Source organism: Dendrobates tinctorius, unplaced genomic scaffold (assembly GCF_039654945.1).
Source record: "Dendrobates tinctorius isolate UK_male_01 unplaced genomic scaffold, ASM3965494v1 ptg000143l, whole genome shotgun sequence".
Classification (NCBI taxonomy): Eukaryota; Metazoa; Chordata; class Amphibia; order Anura; family Dendrobatidae; genus Dendrobates; species Dendrobates tinctorius.
Genome location: NW_027361810.1, coordinates 31267416 through 31283894, shown reverse-complemented (window position 1 = coordinate 31283894; position 16479 = coordinate 31267416). Strand labels below are relative to the sequence as shown.

The 16479-nt window shown below is 44.4% G+C and overlaps 1 protein-coding gene across 1 annotated transcript in view; it reads left to right on the top strand.

Annotated features, from left to right (window-relative positions):
* The window catches only part of ITGB6 (integrin subunit beta 6), an 83397-nt gene that overhangs the window by 41776 nt on the left and 25142 nt on the right, over window positions 1-16479 (top strand). The window contains exons 9-13 of the mRNA XM_073545718.1: window positions 3792-3926; window positions 5005-5413; window positions 7674-7896; window positions 10585-10700; window positions 12449-12568. Coding sequence (XP_073401819.1) covers window positions 3792-3926; window positions 5005-5413; window positions 7674-7896; window positions 10585-10700; window positions 12449-12568 — 1003 coding nt within the window. The remainder of the gene's footprint in view (window positions 1-3791; window positions 3927-5004; window positions 5414-7673; window positions 7897-10584; window positions 10701-12448; window positions 12569-16479) is intronic.

Genomic DNA, 16479 nt, shown 5'->3' with positions numbered 1-16479 from the left:
TTACATTACTTTGGTTGGAGAGCCCCGGGAGCCTGCAATAGAATTAGGAAAAACCTACAATATTAAGAAATATATTCCTAATTTCTTAGCAATTTGCCAAAGATCTGCAGTTTGTTATAACGTACCAAACACAGAAGGGGGGGGAATGTAACGTAGTCCGTCATTCGGATGCCTCAAAACAGGGAAATACATTTTGTTAAAAGGGGATGTATTAACTAAATCTGAACTTGTATTTATAACCAGATACGGAAACATAGTCTTTTATCACTTGTTTTTATTTTCTGATCTGAATTCAACAGCCCCATTCACATTTATCTCAGACTATTGCGTTCAGGTCAGAAGACCCATGGCTGACCAAGAAATCATGGTCAGTATACAGACTATGAAACTCGGACATGTGAAGCCAGCCTTTAACAGCGTAAGACTGAAATGATTCACGTGGTTCAATGAGGCTGCTCTTTTTGGACTATACTTTTGCACTATACCTTTTAAAGGTGTGCTTTAAGTGGCTGCCTACTCTGCCTTACCTTCTTTTTGGCCATGACCACCAATTCTCATCCGACACCAACATGTAATCCATGGCCACACAATCACACTTCTCTACCATTCTGGCGTTTAGTCTGCTCAATAACTGAACCCCTTGAACATGTCCTTAGTCTTTTCTGTACTGAGCAGATTCTTGTATGATTGAGCAGGTGCAGAGGTGACCTAATATAATGGGACGACAACCATGGACATTCTTGGTTTTGGAAATAAATACAAGTCCAGATGTGACAATATCATGGTTCACTTTCTGACTCCTCCATGACTTTGTTGTGTTGTGGATCTGCCGGCGATAGCTATATGCTCTGATGGTTTCTATGCCTCGGGGGCATAACATTCTTAGTAATCCACCAGGTCAACATGCTGGAGCTTGACTGAAATTCCTTCATTACAGATGGTTCCATAAGAAAACAATCTTACTTTCTATGTCGTCTAATCTATGGAGTGTTTTCCTCCTGTATCGAAACTTCCTATTATGACATTCTTCTCCGGCTCGGGAAAAATATGTTGTATACAATAAGTTTTGTTCAGACCAATATGGAATGTAACAAGGTGGAACTTGAGGAGTTGAGACTTTACAAGTCGGAAATAAGGTTATGAAACTATAGAGAAAAGAAGGTGTCCAAATTACCCTGCAGATGAGGTGTGGCATTACTTCCAAAAAGGGAGGTAACGGTGACTTGCATACTTCCCACACCCAGCCATATTAGGCAAAGATGTGCCAATCTCAGAAATGCCTATTCATATGTGTCAGGGGAATATCCCGGGAGCCCTACTGATATGTGCCAGCTATGTTAATGCCTATCCAAATGTAACTCCCACAGCGGTGCCCATGCAAATATCTTAGACCCCTAAATTTGGCAACTAAATCCTATTCAAATGTTCTAGCCATAGTATGCTTAAAAATGTGCTAGCCACGGCAAAGCCAGTACAATGTGATAGTCGTAATAGACCCCAAAAGTGCCAGTCAGGCAGCAGCGAGTGAGAGGCCACCTTCATGCTGCAAGTTTAGAGACAGAGCAAGTCTTTTAAAAATGGAGGACAGGTGTGGTATAGAATGGCTACTACATCTTCTAGATCTTCTAGTGGGGGGAGACATCATTAAATGTCTGTTGATCTGCATCATCCACCATTAGGCCACGCTCACATGTTCAGTATTTGGTCAGTATTTTACCAGGAGCTGGTGATAAATACAGAAGTGGTGACGTGTTTCTATTGGACTTTTCCTCTGATTGTTCCTCTCCTGGTTTTGCCTTACAAATACCGATGTAAAATACTGACCACATACTGAGAGTGAACGAGGCCTAAGAGACATTCATATTGTGCAAAATGAGGATGAATCAACTCATGGAGATCAACAGCCAATACTGCGGAGACACCATCACATGTTTCTCAACGCAGTGATTCTAGAGCACTGCCCCCATCCCTTATGGGAAATATGTAAAAATATGCAAAACACAAGCCACGGAGACACCATAACATGTTTCTCAACGCAAGCAACAACTAGCCAAGTCTTTCCCCGGGAAGGAACAACCACGGGAAGGGCAGTCTCCAATTAAGGAGACCACCTATGCCAAAACATGGTATCCATCCACAGACAGCTGTTTCGGGGTATTGCCCCTCATCAGTGTGGAGTAGGAAACTGGCCAGTAGGAACAATGCCTAGCGGAAGACTGTGAAAAATGAGGATGAATGAACTCATGGATATCAACATCAACACTGCGGAGACACCATCACGTTTCTCAACGCAGTGATTCTAGAGCAAAGCCCCCATCCCTTATGGGAAATATGTAAAAATATGCAAAACACAAGCCGCGGAGACACCATCACATGTTTCTCAACGCAAGCAATGACTAGCCAGGTCTTTCCCCGGGAAGGAACAACCACGGGAAGGGCAGTCTCCAATCAAGGAGACCACCTATGCCAAAACATGGTATCCACCCACAGACAGCTGTTTCGGGGTATTGCCCCTCATCAAGCCGCGGCATTGTTCCTACTGGCCAGTTTCCTACTCCACACTGATGAGGGGCAATACCCGGAAACAGCTGTCTGTGGATGGATACCATGTTTTGGCATAGGTGGTCTCCTTCATTGGAGACTGCCCTTCCCGTGGTTGTTCCTTCCCGGGGAAAGACCTGGCTAGTCATTGCTTGCGTTGAGAAACATATGATGGTGTCTCCGCGGCTTGTGTTTTGCATAAGAGACATTCATATTGACGGTGCAGATTGACTCTCTGTTTCTGTGTGTGTGTGTTTGCATTTCAGTCCCTGGGTAGAGAGTGATGGGTATGCAATAAAAACATCCACTGCAGTCCTTATGACTTCCTGATCAAGTGATTAGTATGTCCCAAAAACCAAAATAGATAAATAGAGCGAGAGACAGATACTGCAGATAAGATATATAGAAAATGGATACCGGTACATAAAATTTAAATTATAGATAGATAGATAAAAGAAATAAAAGAACTGCACCTAACAAAAATACCAACGGTTGGGTGCAGAGCTTCAGAGATGCATACCACTCCTTATAAAAAAAAAAAAAAGGAAGCTGTACACCATTTCTTTAGTGCAAAAAAGCTGTTTTAATGGCCCATTTATGCAACGATTTTGCTCTGTGTAAGAGAGAAGCAAGAAGGCTCACACACAGAGCCGAAACATGCATAAATGGGCCACTAAAACAGCTTTTTTGCACTAAAGAAATGGTGTGCTGCTTCCTTATTTTTCTAACTAGATAGATAACAAATAGATACATTTATAGATAGATAGAGAGATAGATAATAGATGATAAATAATAGATAAATAATAGATAGATGATAGATAGATAGATAGATTTATAGATAGATGATAGATGAATGATAGATGACAGAGGTAGATACAATTATAGATAAATTAATAGATGCTTTCACATGGGAAAAATGTTAATACTTGTATGTTTTCTAAAATATTATATCTAATAGATAAAATGTTGCTTTTTTGGATATTGTGTTCCCATAGAACCTTTTGCTGTGGGTTAACTCCCATTATTTTTTCGTGGGGTTTCATTTTCCACAGTGTAAACAGCGCGGTGCAAATAATGTAGAAAGTGCTTACTCTTTTTTTCCCAGTAATGCCATCCTGGCAGTGATTAAGGCTCCAGTGACTCACATACACATTCACAAGGGGCCGCCAGAAATTGCTGACCTTTTGGCAGATAGTAGCTAAATGTTAATGTTTCACTGCAATATTGCTGAATCACATCTCTTTGCTTAGGAACTGAGGTCGGAAATTGAGCTTGAGGTGTCAGGAGACACGGATGGACTTAACCTTTTCTTTACTGCAAACTGTAACAATGAAACAATCATCCCGAATAGTAAAAAGTGCCAGAGAATCAAAGTTGGAGATCGGGTAAGTAAAGTATCAAGTTAAAAAAAACACATAACTATGTATAATTTTTAACTATCAGTGTATCTATGCATTTATCTTATCAATGGTTTCTTATCTTGAAGTTTGTGGCCCTTAACTATTGCAAGTCTTTACTAGTAATAGTCTTTTTATATGGGTCAAAGGGACCTTTTAGGCCCCACAGCCTCCAGGTGTGATTGCAACCTCTGCACCGATTATAATTATGCCCCTGGCATTTATCTATCTGCTTCTCTATCTATCTACCCATCTATCTGTCTAGCACTTATGTTTCCTCATATGTCTTGTGGCTCGGAGCACCACGCATGAACCTACCTCTGCCATCCTCTCTAAAGTGACATATCCTGGAGTTTTTTTTCTTTTTTTTTTGTGCCATATGTCATACAAAATCCCAAAAGAAGAACAAAGTTTTTTCCAACCCGTCCCCCCCCCAAAAAAAAAACAAAAAAAAAAAAAACATTGCAGAAGACCCTTAGATTACGGGACCTGCTACATCTCTTAAAGGCACAATTAGGTTTCAGGTGGCAGTGTCGAAGATGCTACATCTGGAAGTTCAGTCCAATAGGCCACATATATCACCTATCTACAGCATAGATCATAAATGTATGTTCACTAGGGGTTTGTCCATTGTTACCCCAACCAATCATGGGAGCTTCCAAAATCTGTGTAAATGGAGCAAAGCATGTACAGACACTACTCCATAGGAGAGGTGGTCACAAATGCTCACTACAGCTTCCCAGGATCATTGAGGGTCTCAGCAGCCAGTCTGAGACAGGTCACAAATGTTATTTATGGTCCAATACTTTTCCTACCAGCTTTAGGTTTAATGATAAAATTTTCTTTATCTGCCTCTGCCACTAGGGGGAGCTCAATGTATACAGATTTCTAAAGCTTCCTATTGAGCTCAATGCACGCTATATAAATCTATGTGCAGACAGCTCCCCCTAGGGGGCAGATGACGTCAATGGTGGTCTTTCCCATTACTTTTTAGAAACACTTATAGGGAATGTGCATTAATAAAAGGAAACAAGTTCATGTATTATATTATTGTGTTTATTTCCAGGTTTCCTTCAATGTGACCGTGAGCTCAACCTCCTGTGAAAAACACACAAGGCATGTTATAATAAAGCCTGTAGGTCTTCAGGACAGCCTGGAGATTGAGATTCAGCCTGAATGCTCGTGTTCTTGTAAAGCGGAGGCAGAAGAGGCCAGCGCCGAGTGCAGCCAGGGCAGCGGCTCTTTACAGTGCGGCGTTTGCGTCTGTAAACCTGGATTCTTAGGAGCCCAATGTGAATGCAACGAAGCCTCGCTGAACAATAGCTCCTGTAAAGAGCTGGACACGTGCTCCGGACGGGGGGAGTGCTTTTGTGGACAATGTATCTGCAACCCCTCTGTGTATGGACGAGTTTATGGACCTCGCTGTGAATGTGATGACTTTTCATGTGTCAGGCACGGAGGACTGATTTGTGGAGGTAAATAGTAACCACTAGAAGTAATGAAAAATTACAACTGTGCAAAAATGCAAATTCCCTGCTTACTTCACCCATTTGTGCCCACAATCTAAATTCCAAATTAGCGTAGGTAAATAGTTTTCCCTTGAAGGAAACATGGGGAGAACATACTAATTTCGTGCAGATGTTGTACCTGGTCTGATGTGACTCCAGATCCCAGGCAACAGTGATAACCACTGAGCCACTGGGCTTCACATAGTCGTAATTATACCTCCCAACCATCCTGGATCCAGAGGGACAGGCCCAAATTTTTGAAAGCCATTGCACTATCCCGGGAGGTCGGGGGCATGTCCTGACTATAATTATATCTGTGTCCTCAGAACAGAGATACAGCTTAATAAAATGGTGGAGTAAGGAGCCATAGGGGGTAGGGGTCCATCATGTTTTGTCCTCTTCTGAGCACTATACTTATTAGAACAAGCTCCTGCAGCTGCTTATCCCCAGAGTTAGTGACAAAGGTGCTGAGCTGACCTTCACTGCCATCATCTGTACTCCAAAGGAGTAAGGTCTGATATCAATGCACCTAAAGGCAGAAAACAGACTTGGGAAAATCCAGGGTTTGGAAGCCACTTATATGCATTTGTTACAGGAATGAAGACACATTCCCTAATAAAGTGATTTACAGAGTTTCATTACTTTGCATGCTGCACAGAATCTTAATATATACTTACCTTGTAATGTCTTCACATCCTGTTCCGTCCAGATGTCTCAGGATCCCAGGATTCCAAGCGGCGGAAGTTCACTGAGCACCATATTGGGACACCCAAGTGATGGGTGTCTCAATATGGAAACAGCTGGTGGTACCAGCCTCTTGCGCGGTACCACCAGCGGAACACTGTCGCACCACACACACACACACACACACTGTATATGCCTTATGCACCACACACACACAGTATACGCCGTACTCACCACACACACACACTGTATATGCTGTATGCAGCCTCTTGCGCCGTACCACCAGCGGAGCACCGTCGCAAACACGCCGCCGCTGGGATCAGCGTTATCTGTCTGCACAAAGATGGCGGCAGTCTGATTTACTGCGCCTGCGTGAATTCTGAGCAGGTGCAGTGAATCATTCGGCTGATCCCGGCAGCAGATGCGTGACGTGTCTACAGGCAGAGGAAGCCGGTCACATTAAAGGGATTTTCCCACGAACGAAAGTTCATTTTAAAAATTGTCTGTGTCTGACCATGTACGGAGCAGACCACATCTCCTGGGCAGGGGAGGAAGCAAAAAACAATACTGACATTACAGCAGGGGATCACAGAGGATTCATACGCAGAGGAGACTAGCGTCTCTGCTATAGAAATGTACATGCTGCGGCTCGTGAACCCGCACCGCAGCTGAGTTTATGCAGCGTTAAATAGAAGCACAGTGGGCATGGGATTTCTATAAATCCCATCCACTGTGCTTATAATGTACACAGAATGCAGCGTTTTGGAGGCAGCTAAAATACGCTCCAAAATGCTACGTTTCCTGATCGTGGGCATGTACCCTAATAGGTGCAGAAAATCTGCAGCATCAAAAACTCTCCTAAAGCTCAAAGTGGGTACATAGCCTAAAGGTTCCAGAGGTCTTAAAGGGATATTCACATGTCAACCATTCATAGACGAGATGGGAATATGTATCTGTGTGCAGTGACTACAAGTGGTCTGCACTACAGAAGCAGCCAAGTGGTCTGCACTACAGAAGCAGCCAAGTGGTCTGCACTACAGAAGCAGCCAAATGGTCTGCACTACAGAAGCAGCCAAGTGATCGGCACTACAGAAGCAGCCAAGTGATCTGCACTACAGAAGCAGCCAAGCAATCTGCACTACAGAAGTAGCCACGTGGTCTGCACTACAGAAGCAGCCATGTGGTCTGCACTATGCAGTTTCCATAACACTTATAGAAGTGAATGGGAGTTACAGAAACAGCCCAGCACAGTGAGCTAGACTCTTTCCCTAAATTCCAGCAGCGTTGCGGCCACTTGGCTGTTTCCATGGTGCCAACCACTTCTGGTCACCGCACCCAGATGTTCTCATCACAGCCATGAACTGCTGACCTATGAATACCCCTTAAAATAAGAACTTGTTTCAAAACTTTTATTACCTAAAAAGAAAAATCTGTGATAGGGAGGGGACAGGGAGTTATAATGTTGGGCATTATAGTTTTTCTGCAACCATCGAAGCACAGGTAGCCCGCCAGTAATAGTGTTGTGTTATCGTCGTATCTATAGGTCATGGTATCTGTGATTGTGGAGAGTGCGTCTGTCAGAGCGGCTGGACCGGACAGTACTGCAACTGCACGTCAAGTATCGACTCCTGCATCTCAGAAACTGGAACCCTGTGCAGTGGCCGAGGAAGGTGTGAATGTGGCAAGTGCATCTGTAACAGCCCTGGCGTCTCCGGAGATACTTGTGAAAAGTGTCCAACTTGTGGGGATCCCTGCAGTTCGCAAAGGTAAAGTCTCACCCCTGTGAATTCCACATGTGCACTGTTCGTTTATCTAACCCTAAAAGAAGGATATTGTATAGGTCCAAATATTTATAATAAAATGTATATATAGCAAACATTTTAACAAAAATTTCATTTGGGAATTAATGCTTTAATAAAATGCTTAGTGCAATAAATACAAAGAAATAGTAGTCCAGAATTGAATCACTCTCATAAATGTATCCATATGTAATGGGCTCCATGCACTGAATATATATCACATATAGGTATTAAACTAACAGCATGATTTGTAGAGTTTAATATATGCCCATATGTTCAGGTCCTCTATGGTGCAACAAATAAATACTGTAGGCTGACAATAAGCACGGTGGCATCTCCTCCTGCTAGAATTGTACTACAAAGTCTCGACGTGCGTTTCGGGGTCTGCCTTCGAGTGGGGGAGGGCATAAGACACTTATCATGTCATGACTCGGTTTCAGTACTCAATCCGGTGACCTTTTGCTGCATGGTCGGTTTCCTCATCTGCTGTGCTACAGTCCTTTTCATCTCTGTCCAAATGGTGATGGTTTCTTTTGTCTTGGTTTTCCTTTCTTGGGTGATTTCTCCCCAGGTGTTTTCCATTTTTCCTTTTGGACCTGTCCTATCACATTTTTGGATGAGCTGTATATGTTCTACCTTCACTTACCTCACTTGCTATATCTATACTAAATATCTATACTTCCATATAGATTGGTGTTTGAAGTTCCAGCTCCTCAGCTAGGGGGTTTACTTTGTCCGGTAAGCCCCAGTTATTTTTCCTGCTGCAAATCTTTTCCTCCCCAGCACCTTTTCCTTCTTCTCCATTTTTGAGGGTCTGGGAGGTTTCACTTATTCTGTTTGGTTTTGGTTCTTCTTATTTATCCCTATCCATCCTTTGTGAATTTTTTGTAGTTTCTCACCCTGGGTTCTCATGTCTCACTGCACACTTTCCTCAACTTTTGTTGGATTTGTGATGTGGCCTCCGTTCTGGTTCCTCAGGAGGTACAATAACTCCCTCAATGGCCTTTTAGGGAGTCAGGTCCGAATAGCTGTATTTAGCTGTGCGGCTAGGGCCTTTTCTAGTCTGTACAGGGACCAGTTGGGTACAGGTGCGGCTTCTCTCTTTGGTAGTCCTTTCCTTTTCCTGGTCCCCCGTGTGAGTGTGTGAGCACGATGATAACATATGACAGATATACATACGAAACAGCAGGGGCTCACAGTTGCTGCTTTCTGATGTAATAAACTTCCATGCCTAAGGTAACACATTTTCCCTGCCTGTTTTATCACAGGAGTGAGTGTTTCTGACACATCTCCATCCCTCTGAGCTCATCATAAATCAAATCCGTGACATAAGAGCTCCAGTGGCCACTGAGATAACATGTCATTGTCTTGATTTATGATGAGCTCAAAGGACTGGTGATGTATCAGAAACACTCACTCCTTTGATAAGAACGAGAAATGTGTTTATTCAGAAAGCAGCAGCTATGAGTCCCTGCTGTTTCATCTATATACTCACTTATCATAAGTGACTTATGTTTCCCTCCTCACCTGGAGCTGTGGTATGTTCCGACCATGAACTGGAGCAGCTCTGCATGGTCAGACACAGACATTACACAGTACATAGCAGGGGCACGTTTATTAGATTATTTCAGCACAGGAACTTTTTTTAACACATACAATTGTAAAAATGATTATAATTACTATTCCAAAATCTGTTAATTAAAATCTACCTTTAATGAGTTATTCCCAACATTGAAAGCTATCACCTATCCACAACATTGTTGATACATTTCTGATCGGCGGGGATCCAACCGCTGGGATCTATTCCTATAATTAGAATGGGGATGTGAAATGCTCTACCTGAAATCAACATTGGCTACACATGCATGTCTCGCCTCTACTCATGCATCGTCACTGATAACGTAGTACAAAGCTGCGCCTCCTCCAACAGTCCCATAGAGAATGGTTGGAGTGTTGGCGGCATATTCCAATGGAGCATTTCAAAGTCTGTTCTAGGGATCAGTGAATGTTGCAGTGTTCGGACCCCAGACCCCGCCAATCAGCTGACCACGGAAATGTAAGATTTAAGACTTGATTCCAGCTATCAAGGGTGTATGTAGCCCAATAGGTCACCAGCGATGGAGCATGGGAGAAAATAGAATATGTACTTTGTGAAATCACAGAAATGAAACGCATAGAAATATCGTCATTCCTAGGTTATAGCCCCTCTCCAAGATCCTAAAGCAAAGTCCTGTCAGTATAACCACTCATGTATTCCCAGTACGGGCCAGTATACAAGATCTTTCCATGACCTAGTAGAGTTGAATACATCCCTGATGAACTTAGCGCCTCCAGGCATTGAAAAGGGCAAGGTCACAAATCAGGAGGTGACATCTGAGTCCTAAAAAATGACTGTGCATGAGCTTCAGGTACGATGACTAAAGCGTAATTTATTATACAGCACTGTCTGACTTATGTAGCCCCCAGGACTGTCTCAGAAACATATGGAAGGACGGAAAGAAATGTGAGACGGGGAAGGGGGATATTTTTCAGGACAATGAATATTGTACATCGGTGGAATGTTCTCAGCAGAGAACTTATGACTTTTGTATGTTCACTTTTTCATTGTGCTTGGTGACAGGCGGAGATAAATGACCTGCTTGTTCCTTTATGCAGACCCTGCGTTGAATGCCATCTGCTTTCAGAAGAGCAGCAACCTGGGGTATGTGCAGAGACATGTAACCTGATGGATGCCACCGTCGGCAGAGACGACGCATCCAGGAATCCAGAATGTAAGCCTATAATTGCTTCTAATGAGCCCATAACAGGTCCCTGAAATATTTTACCTGGAAATCATCCCAGTTGGATAAAAACATGTATTATTTTTTTTTATAATTAGTTTATGTGACATATATATAGCATGAGAGACATCATAGAAAGAACACAAACCGAATACCTCCAACTGGAGACAGCCAACATACTGCTATTATTTATCTATCTATGGTTTATTCTATCCAGTGAATGACTACAGCAGCTCTTCTGTACATCACTACTTAATATAAAGTGGATCCGTCTCTACGCTTTATGTAAGACACTTGTAACCCTACGAAAGCAACAATTCAAGTGGCAGGTTGAGTTGCGTTTTATTGTGATTTCCATAACAACAAAAAAACCGCACATAATAATACATGAATAAGTGTCGAAAATATGAGTGGATTTTAGATGCAGAAGCGCTGCAGGTTTTAGTCTCGAAATTTGCGTAAAATCCACACCAAATACACAACATTCCGTACAGATTTCGTCCTTTACCGTTGCAAGAGGCGAAATCCACGCTGATTCTGTACAAAGAATTGACATGCTTTGGATTCAAAACGTGCAACAAGCAATTTCCGCAACAAATCAAAACGCAGCTTGTGGATAAGATCGACCTTTACTTTGCTGGTGCTGCAAAATGCTGTGGATTTAATGTGCAGAAAATCCACTCGAAAATCCAGACCAAATACAGGATGTGTGAAACTAGCCTAAGGGTCTGCAATCTGTGCATTAGCTAACGAGGACGCCACCGATGATCTGATGACACCCAAGACTTGTGACCGCACATCACAATACTATTATTGAGCAGTACTAATTGTATAGCACTATTATTAAACTGCCCACTGCGAATGTATCTGCCATATATTTGCTGGGTGAAAACCATAACAGCATCTTTCACATCGCTTTTACCAGCATACTGTTTTAATGAACAGTCATTTTGGAAGAACCTGCGAGCTTGTAAAGTAGAGTAATTTTTGGACATTTAAATTAATGGATTTTGCCATGGTAGTATATAGATGGAGGTGATAGTTTTTGGACATGTAAATTAATGGATTTTCACATGGTAGGATATAGATGGAGGTAATAATTTTGGGGTGTTTTATATCCTCATCAAATTCAGGAGTCCATCAGCACCCAGTTGCCACCAAGCATAGAAAGATCTTACCCATAAACATTTTTCTTCACCTAGCGAGTCACATTACACCGAGCCGACATTCCTTGTTTTCTTAACATAACTGATTCCAACTGTTGTGACAACGTACGCCAAGCCATGCATAGTAAGAGGCCGCCCCGGGGTATCTCAGTGCTTCCATAGAAGAATTTCTATCTTTGCTCCAGTGTCTTCAGGTAACTGGAAAGTAATGGAGAACACAGTTTCCTTTACACAAAAATGAGGCCATTATGTGCCCCGAGCCCTTTACGAGGCCCATAGTCGAGGTGCTTTGAATGGCGGAGCCATTTTCGCACCGTTGAATACATTACACGGTCGATGGTGACTGACATATGCTGGATATACTTAGACAAGAATAATCTAAGCCTGGCTGAGACTTTATCCCTCCAAGCCAAGGAAAAGACAAGAAAATATTGAACGTTCTGTAGCAATTTCATCTATGGACTTCTGTCTCAACCATTGGCGAGCCGGCTGTGACATGACAATCCATCAAGGCTGTTGTGTCGATGTCATGCATTTTATTTGTCCTGTCTCTTTCTCTTCTCTTCCCTTCAGATTTCTCAGAGGATAAATCTATTTTCTGCACCATGCAAGGTGAAAATGAATGTACTATTACATTTAGGATGGCGACGGATGAGGAAGGAAAGAAAGTCATTTATAACATTCGCCAAAATGGTAGGCATTTAATATTGTCTGTCAGGGATTTTAATGTAAGGAGGGAAAATGTGACAAATGATTTCTGCCTAACAAAATAGTTTGCAAACACAATATGAGCATTTAAAGCATAGATCTTGTCATATTTGATGCTGACAAGAGGAACAGGATTGGGCTGTAGCGGGTTTGGTCATTAACAAGTATATGGAGATGTATATCATAGGAGAAAAATCTAATAACACTCCAAAAACCATCCGTACACAGGTCAGCCCTGTCCATGCAATAAAGCCTTTCTTACGAAGGGCTCATAGAGATGACCTTATCACACCAGATCTGAGTATTCCGGATCTGTAATATGGCGGTATTACCTTATCACACCAGATCTGAATAATACAGATCTGTAATATGGAGGTATGATCTTATCACACCAGATCTGAGTACTACGGATCTGTAATATGGCGGTATGTGCTTATCACACCAGATCTGAGTATTACGGATCTGTAATATTGTATGGCGGTATGTCCTTATCACACCAGATCTGAGTATTACAGATCTGTAATATGGAGGTATGATCTTATCACACCAGATCTGAGTACTACGGATCTGTAATATGGCGGTATGTGCTTATCACACCAGATCTGAGTATTACGGATCTGTAATATTGTATGGCGGTATGTCCTTATCACACCAGATCTGAGTATTACAGATCTGTAATATGGAGGTATGATCTTATCACACCAGATCTGAGTATTCTGGATCTGTAATATGGCGGTATGACCTTATCACATGAGATCTGAGTATTACAGATCTGTAATATGGCGGTATGACCTTATCACACCAGATCTGAGTATTCCGGATCTGTAATATGGTGGTATGATTAACAGCATGTACGCGGGATGCAGTGACGAGACGCGAGACTGGGTTGAACTTTGACTAAAGAAACTTTTATAAATTTGAGCCGCTAGGGTTATGCTAAGCAACCAAACCAAAACAATAACAGATATTGTCCTCGCAGGGACTATGCACAAACAAGCACTCTAAATGAGAACACGGCTAATCCGGCAACAGCCGGTTGCTATAGTGCCGCGATATGGCCGACCATGGATCCCTATTTTCTAAAGTGTCACTTATCCGTCCTGACGTCCCTCGGCGTCTCTGATGAGGCTGCGTTGGCGTAGACGCAACAGGGTTTGGCTTGTGAGCGAGTTTAATGAGACTCCAGTCTCCAAGCAGGGTTGTGTCGCAGTTCCCAGGAGTGGCGGTTGGCAGGCCACGTGCACGGCCCAGGCCAAGAGTTCCCCTGTAGGCGGGGAGTAGGCCCCAACTGCCGACTGCGGCGGGGTGACGTCCACTGTGGCCGATGATGAAGAGGCGGGGCGGCAGCAGGCAGGCCACAGCCGCGGGCTGGAGTGAAGTGGCAGCGGCTGGGTGGGAGGGACGGCGGACCAGCCGCAACAGGCTGAAGCACAGAGGTAACAGCTGCGGACGACCGTGGGCAGGGAGCGACCCCGGATTGGAGTAAAGCGCAAGTCTCTGGTTGGTAGGTTCGTCGCTTACTCTCCACAGGCCACTGAAAGTCTCCCCTCTGCCGCTGGTCTTTTCTCAAGTCACCGTCTGTCGCTCTGGTTCTCCCAAAGTCCCGCAGTCTCTTGCTTTGTGTCTGCCGTTCAGCCAACTGACTCCCCTGCGCGCTCCCTGTCCCTTTTATACTCGCCCCTCCCCTTGCCGTCCTGTCACTTTCAGCAGCCCACTCTCCTCCTTCATTCCCCGGGTACTGTTCCCTTAGGAACCTAGATGGCGGTCCCCATGGTTCCGGCCCACTCTGCGGGGGCCCTCCTCCCTACACTCTCCCATCCTGTATACTCGCCAGTCCTTGCGCGAGGGCCTCAGTATACTTGGGTTGGTCTGCGGAGGTGTCAGTTTTTGTTGCCATATGAACTGATCCTGTTCATATCGTTCGGGGGGTTTGCCAGCTGTTCACCACTCGTAGCGTCTTAGTTCGACTAGGGTGGAGTCTTCTGCGGTGGTGGATGGTGGTGGACTAGCTGTTTCGGCCAGGCTAATTGTGTCAGTTGGTTTGTCATTGAGTAGAGAGTCTCTGGATCTTGTGGGGAAGTCTTCTTCATCGTCTGGGTCCCAGTACACAGGCAATGGTTCGGAGATCTGAGGAGTAGGTTCAGGTTGTTTCGGGTCGGTGGAAATACATGGGCGTAACATATTATGGTGCACAATGCGAGTAGGCAGCGTGTCGTCTTTCTCGGGTCGTATCTCGTACACAGGTCCTTCAGGGTTTATACGACATAGGACCCAATAGGGGCTCTCTTCCCAGTGTGGCTCTAATTTGTTTTGGGGGCGTTGGTCAAGTACGAGCACTCGGTCTCCGCTTTGGAGGTTGGGAGGTGGAGATACATTCTTTCCTGGGTGTTCTAAGTCTTGGAGTTTAGTATGTACGATTCAATGAAGAGTTTGCAGCCGGTGCCGGTGATTTCGGACCCATGATGATACCCCGGTCCAGGGCCGAGGTTCCCCTGGGTCCAACTCTACCTCCGTAATCCCTTTGCCTTCTCATCCGAATAACAGGGAGTAGGGGGTATAGCCAGTAACCCGATGTACTCGGTTGCTATAAACCCATACTAATTCAGGGACATATTCGGGCCAACGGGCCTTCTTGTCACTCTCCAAAGTACGCAACATTTGAATTAATGTCCGATTAAATCATTCGCAGGCCCCGTTTCCCTGCGGGTGGTATGGCGTGGTCCGAGATTTGTCAGTACCGTAGAGATGGTGTAGTTCCTCCATAATCTTTCCCAAAAAACATGCTCTTTGATCGGAATGTATCCATTGAGGGCAGCCATAAACTTGTATAAAGTTTCTACAAATTGCAGAGGCGGCCGACTCCGCGGTCTGGTCTCGAGTGGGAGTGTCCACAGCGAACTTAGTGAAATGGTCTACCATGACGAGGCAGTGTTCATCCCCCTGAAATGCGGGCCCAATGGTCAGGTAATCCACCGTCAGAAGCTCGAGGGGTACTGAGATCACGATTGTTTGTACTGAGGCTTGCTGGGCGGGCGCTTTGGCTAATTCGCATAGGCGGCAGGCCCGGCAAGTCTCGTCCACAACAGCATGCAAGCGTGGGTGGTAAGTTATCTGTTGTAACCATTGTAAGGTCTTTTGAGCTCCGAAATGAGCCCCTTTTTTCGTGGGCTTCTCGAGCCAGTTCGTTAAGTTGGGCTCCAGGCGCAACTACCTGCCAAATCGTCATAGATGTTGTTCTTGATGTCATTTTACGATACAATAGTCCTTTTCGGATAACCAGCCTCTCCCATTGTCATAACATCAGCGACATGTCCTGAGTCAAAGTCTGTCTTTGGGAGTCAGTGGGCAGTTTGCCAGCAGCGACCCATGTCCGGAGAAGTCCAATTTCTTCGTCTTCTTGCTGCTGTTGAATCCATCTATCACGGGATTGCTCCAGCATGCCCCTTAGGGTCTTCAAGGGGAGTGCTTTCTGGGAGGCAGCTGTGAGCACGGCAGCGGTGAGGGCGAACGGTATCTCTTCCCCTTCTAGTTCATCATCTCGACTCTTCTCTGGGGTTGTATGTCGAATCCTGGAGTGGGCGTCAGCGTGTACATTCTCGGCCCCCCTTTTGTAGATAATTTTATAGTTGAACTTCACCATCCGGGCCACCCATCTTTGTTCCAGAGCCCCCAGTTTGTCGTTTTTCAGATGGGCCAGCGGGTTATTGTCGGTCCGCACGCCAGGTACTCTGCGAACCGCTCCATTATGGCCCACACTACTGCGAGGAGCTCAAGCTTAAAGGATCTGTAATTGTCAGGGTTGCGCTCGGAATCATGGAGTGAGAGGCTTCCATACGCGATCACTCTCTCCCGGCCGTCTTGAACTTGTGACAACACAGCCCCAAGCCCATGAAGAC